The sequence below is a fragment of the Mytilus californianus genome, unplaced genomic scaffold, assembly GCF_021869535.1.
Source record: "Mytilus californianus isolate M0D057914Y unplaced genomic scaffold, xbMytCali1.0.p SCAF_5, whole genome shotgun sequence".
Classification (NCBI taxonomy): Eukaryota; Metazoa; Mollusca; class Bivalvia; order Mytilida; family Mytilidae; genus Mytilus; species Mytilus californianus.
In genome coordinates this window covers 116,099,556-116,105,852 of record NW_026262701.1, presented here as the reverse complement: position 1 = coordinate 116,105,852, position 6,297 = coordinate 116,099,556, and the positions used below count along the sequence as shown (strand labels likewise).

Here is a 6,297-nt window from a genome sequence, read left to right as displayed (position 1 = left end):
TCTGTTCATCTTCTGAACATAGCATATGGTTTAGATTTTTATCATTTTAAGCGGCTTCAAATCTGATAATACCAGAACAACTTTATTAACTAGCTGAGTGTTGACACATCTACTTGTAAATGTCGCTTGGATTTTGTGTGTTTGGAAAAATGCCTTATTGAACGAATAAGTACTTGACAAAAAAGTTGTAAGGCCAACTATGTACTACAAATGCACTCAATATCATGTTTGTTTTAAACTACTTTAAGCATGATACTACTCGTTAATCATCTTTTAAAGATAATTAGTAATTTAAATGTGTACATTTTTCAATATGAAATGATAAAGTAACACTTCCAAAGATTAAGTTTTTCAATGTAGTTTGAAAATAACGTTACATTCAAAGTTTGACTAAATTATATTTTTTTTTTCTGGCTTAACAGAACACGTTTGCCTTCATTACCACATGTTTTTATGATTGTATCTGATAGCTTCTCGTGGAAAAAGAAAAATCACCATCGGTCAAACTTCAGTTATAATTTCTGGAAAGAAAAAACTCAAAATGCAATCAATTATCATATAAGAAAATGTTATACAATGTTTTTATCGTTTGATCTACTAAGTATATATCATGGTATTTAAAAAATATATATATAATCTCATATGAAAATCACACGCATAAATTCTTTTTTCTTGAAGACAATTTGTAAAATCAAGATAGGAACAATTTTAATTTATCTCTCTTTGGAGTAATCAGAAAAACAAAATAAGGCAGCATATACCATTACAACCAGGATGGTCGATGGAATTGTAATCTAAACAATTGGCTAGTCGTCGTCCCGTCCTAAAAACTTAAGTCCAGGTATGGATTTTTCATCTGTGTCATCTGTGTCATCGTTTTCTAAACCTAAAGCTCTAGACGATAGTCGTCTTTTTGCAGTACGACTTCTTAAAGCTGGATATTTTAACTGTCTTACAATGCTTGATGATCTTTCATTATCATCCCACCAATCATCCATATCTGAATCATCTTCCCATCGCTCGGAAAGAGAAGTTTTCGGTATTACCACTTTACCATTCCCCTGAACTTTGGTGGGATTTGCAGTTTTCCATTTAACATTTCGTTCGGAACTATCACTTGCCCATAAATCATTATCATCGCTGTACCAATCGTCGCCGTTATTATCATTTTTACTTTCCCAACCATTTCTGTCGTCACTATCATCGCTGTGTAAATCGTTGCTGTACCAGTCACTGTCGGAACCATCAAAATGAGCTCTCTTCTTTACTTCCGCCTTGATATTATTATTGTTTTTATTATTTTCATTCTTTTTATTCATTTTGTCGTCCCGTTCTTCACTAGTACTGCTATACCAACCACTGTCGGAATCACTAAAATGAGCCCTCGCCTTTTCTCCCGCCTTGTTATTATTATTGTTTTTATTATTTCCAATCTTGTTAACCCTTTTGTCGTCCCATTCTTCACTGCTATACCACTCACTGTCGGAATCACTAAAATGACCCCTCGGCCTTACTACTGGCTTATCAATGTTATTCTGTTTTTTATTTCCAATCTTGTTTATTATTTTACCGTCCCGTTCTTCACTAGTACTACTATACCAATCATCTGATCTGTCATTGGAATCATCACTATACCATCCCGAATCACTGCCTAGTACATTGCTGTGAACTCTAACTGGACGTTTAGGTGCTACAGTTTTTATCGCTGATTTTCTTATTGTTAATCTATCGTCCGAGTCACTATCCCATCGTTCACTATACCAATCACTGTCATCGCTATCAGAATCGTCACCAAATCTTGATGCCACGTTGTTCATGTTATTTATAGTTGGATGAAATTCATGACTATCACTATCCCAACCACTGTCACTTCCCCAGCTACTAGAACTCCGACCACCTGTATTTGACCTCCATACACCATCAGAGATATCGGAACTGAAATCCCAACTGTCAGGATCACGAACCCATCTTTTACCCGGTCTCCATTTCATATGTTTCTTACCACCTCTATTTCGTTTAAATGGCCGACCACCTCGAGTTGGTTGCGTTTGTTCACCACCTTCAGTTGGTTTTGACGTCACACCACCTCCTGCAGGTCGGGTTGGAGGTGGTGTCACATCACCTCCATTTGGTTGTGGTGTTATACCACCACTACGTGCCATACCACCTTCATCGCCATTATTTCCATTACGCTCCCCGTTTTCATTACCATCCCCGTTTCCATTACCATCCCCGTTTCCATCACCGTTTCTACCGTTTGGTCCATTTCCTGTAGATAGAAGTATATTAAGATTAAGAAAATAGAATTTAAGTTTGCAAATAGTAAAATAAATACTTATGTCTATATTTTAAGACAAAGATAATAGAGTAATTGATTGATGACTGCTAAATGGCCATCGACAAATTATACATATATATACAGGACACTAACTAGAAAGGAATGTAAAGCATTTATTTAATCTGTCACGTGTTTTACATTTGAAATTTTGGGGCCTTTTATAGCTTGCTATGCGATATGGATTTTCTCATTGTTCAAGGTCGTTCGGTGACCTATTAAACTTTCCAGACACATTTGGGGAATGTGTCAAAGAGACAACAACCCGACCAAAGAGCAGAAAACAGCCGAAGGCCACAATGGGTTTTCAACACAGCGATAAAATCCCGCACCCGGAGGCGGGCTTCAGCTGGCCCCTAAACAAAAATGTGTACTAGTTCAATGAAAATGGACGTCACACTAAACTCCAAATTTAAATTTACAATTATATACGGATTATACGGATTATTGCCTTTGTTTTGAATTATACTGATATAAATATTGGTTCACTGCAGTGCAGAGTAATGAAGAGAAGTAAAATAAAAAACAATGTTTTACTTTAGTTAAACATTTCCACTTTTATAATCGAGTTTGGTAAAGAGTATATTGGAGGATAAAATACCATATATTTTTTATATTTATTTAAACCAAATATTATCTTTAAATCAACAAGGATTTAAGACCGCTAATCGTTCACTCTTTATGATTTCCTAGAAAGGGCTATAGTTGTTAACTTCTACGTCATTTGGTCTCTGGCGGAAAGTTGTCTAATTTGCAATCATACCACATCTCCTTAATAATTATATATATAAATATACAGGAAACATTAAGTGCACCAATTTAATCTCAAATATTTGAATTAATTAAAGACCAATAAATGTACAATTATCCAATAGATTGAAGTTAAGATAATAATGTCAATGGACAAATTAGAAAACGATCTCAACTTGTTGATAAATAAAAGTGACTTGTTTTAGATAGTAATAGTTGTTAATTGACAGCATCTACCCAACTGTATAGGCGTTCGAAGAAACGTCGAAACGTCGACATGGAATTGAATATATGGGGTTCTTTGTTATGCTGAATCTAACCATGTGTTTAAATGTTTTATTTGTGGGCCCCGCTATCAAATTGGTTCATATTGAGGTCAAAAGGGTCGACATGGAATCTTAAAGACAATAATCAGCCGGCTAATGACCCGTGGGTATGTAGTGTTTCATGAGTCAACATTGGCGGAGTATTTGTCTTATTCCATTACTGTACGATGTATATTAATAAAATTTAAATATAATGTTTTAGACAAATATGTGATAGATTATTATTATTCTATTATAAAATTGAGAATGGAAATGGGAAATGTGTCAAAGAGACAACAACCCGACCAAAGAGCAGAAAACCGCCGAAGGCCACAATGGGTCTTCAACACAGCAAGAAAAGCCGCACCCGGAGGCGGTCTTCAGCTGGCCCCTAAACAAAAATGTGTACTAGTTCAATGAAAATGGACGTCACACTAAACTCCAAAACATATAAATGAACTAAAATATTATATATACTTTTGAATAGCTTGGTATATTTGAACCGAAAGAATTATTAATAACTGTGTTTTACTGGTTACCGGATTCTCACCGAATTAACTCTCCTTTTTAAGTTTTTACGATCATCTTTTCGCGTCTCCACATTTATTTATATTTACTAGTACATTAAATGTTTTTCAATTTACATTAAATGTTTTTTATGTATGAAAAATATATACGTACATATAACAAAAACTACAACACTATCTGTATAAATACCTGCATCAATATAAACTATGAATAAAGTTAGAATCCATATCACAGCCAACTTTCCCATTATGAAAGATTTGCTATTCACAGTATAAGTCTTCGTAACGTCCTCATGCAAATGTTACCTGACACTAAATGTCCTTTTATAACTCATTAGAGATATGTGTATACTTAATTAAACAAAAAATATATTATATGCATGTACAAAATTAATTACTATTTATTACATTAATATCTGTACGTTTACCTAGTAGTGATAACTTATTCAGAAAGTGCGAAAATCGTGATCAAATGATGATGTAATACAAATAGATTTCTCAAAACTCATCTACCAGATTCATTTTAAATATTTTGTGAAAGTATCCACTGAAGAAGCATCTATTTCACAATGAATTTAAGATATGTTACTGCTATCAGATAATAAATGTCTAATGCCATTGATGTGCCTAAATTTTCAATTGTTTTTGGATCCATAACTAATTAACTTTAGCGAGCCTACAGGTGTTTTAACTCTGCAGGTAAAACAATTTATTCAGTTCTATTGAAACAACTACATTATAACCATCACATCCTTGCCCTTTGGTATTTGCCCTTTGGTATTTGCCCTTTGGTATTTGGTGTATAGTTTTCTAATTGGCAATTATACCACATCTTATTATTTTTATATTTTTGAATGAATTTATCATTCTGATATCAAAACAATTATCAGATTAAGATAGAAGATGAGAAACATGAATACCAGACAGCTTTTGAATAAAAGTTCTTTACTATGCATTTTAGGTAAAATGAAATTTATGCAAAATACCACCTCATACTGTATATATACGCACCTAATGTTGACTTGTGTACGGAAATATGGTCATACGTGAGAGAAATATGGTCATACGTGAGAGAAATATGGTCATACGTGAGAGAACTATGGTCATACGTGAGAGAAATATTGTCCTACGTGAGAGAACTATGGTCATACGTGAGAGAACTATGGTCATACGTGAGAGAAATATGGTCCTACGTGAGAGAAATATGGTCATACGTGAGAGAACTATGGTCCTACGTGAGAGAACTATTGGAATACTTTGGGTCTTTTCTGTCTTTTCTCAACACACAATGTCTGACTCTAAAAATAATGCATTATTTTACATTGATGTCTTTTTAGCCCTTAACTGCAGACAGAATCATGTGATTCTAATTATTTCTTAATTTTCTGCTAATCAAAATATGTTATTGATAGTCTTTGTCCTGTAATGGACTTTTTACAAAACAGTTTGCAATATGAGAACATAAATTATATTTAGATCTGATAATAAAACTACATGTATCTTAATGATGTTATAATTAGAACTTCAAGATGCTGTCATATAAGTTTTGAGATGTTCCCTGAGGCTCAAACGCTTAGCTGCAAGATTATTTATTGTAATAAAGGTACGCTGTCATTTTGTACATCCTTGTCAATAAATAACATGTTCACCTGCTGTCTGTTTATATGTTCGTCATGTGCTACAGTGAACTACTTACTTTATAAAACAAAAGAAAAAAACATCTTGAGAGACTATTAAAAGTGTGGTTTAAACACCAAAATTAATAAATAAGTACAATACACGTTATCACGGTGAAAAAAAAAAAATATTTAACTTTAGCTTCAAAATGAAGATTTTCACATTTTTTGGTCATTTTAGAGTCTTGAACAATTATTCTGTCGTAATATATCTTATTGCTTTTATCATTTGGAACATTTGTGTTAAGTGAAGTATTTTGATAGTTATTTGAAAATAGGATGGAGCTGGGTTGATCATGTGCTTATCATGGTGAGTTAATAAAAAGAAAAGCATGTCATTTTGAAAAAGTGAAATAATGAAGGGATTCATTAGGAAGAACCATTTCGTTGACTGATCCCCCCCCCCCCCCCAAAAAAAAATTATTCTTATGAAAGAAAAACAATGATCACATGTATTTTAATCTATGGCATGAAATCAAACAGACAGAAAAATCGTCTTTGTACTATTCTAGCTTGTCTGTCTATTCATATTAATGTGTATGTTTATATCGGGTGTCTTAGGGAGTTTTCTTGATGGTTTATTAAATGGCGTCTAAAAAAACTTAGTTTCTGTATAGAGGAGCATTAGCTACAAAACTCCAAAACCAAAACACCAAATTGACAGAAACTCTTTAATTTGATTTATAACGTACTTAAATATCAAC

At 33.2% G+C, this 6,297-nt stretch overlaps 1 protein-coding gene across 1 annotated transcript; it reads right to left on the bottom strand.

The window, feature by feature from the left end:
• Positions 1 to 337: 337 nt before the first annotated feature.
• Positions 338 to 4,261, bottom strand: LOC127700751 (dentin sialophosphoprotein-like). The gene is made up of 2 exons (XM_052204400.1): positions 4,108 to 4,261; positions 338 to 2,269 (listed from the first exon to the last, which is right to left on the bottom strand). The coding sequence occupies exons 1-2, from the start codon at positions 4,163 to 4,165 to the stop codon at positions 807 to 809; spliced, it is 1,521 nt and encodes a 506-aa protein (XP_052060360.1). The 5' UTR covers positions 4,166 to 4,261; the 3' UTR covers positions 338 to 806.
• Between the last annotated feature and the right edge of the window lie 2,036 nt (positions 4,262 to 6,297).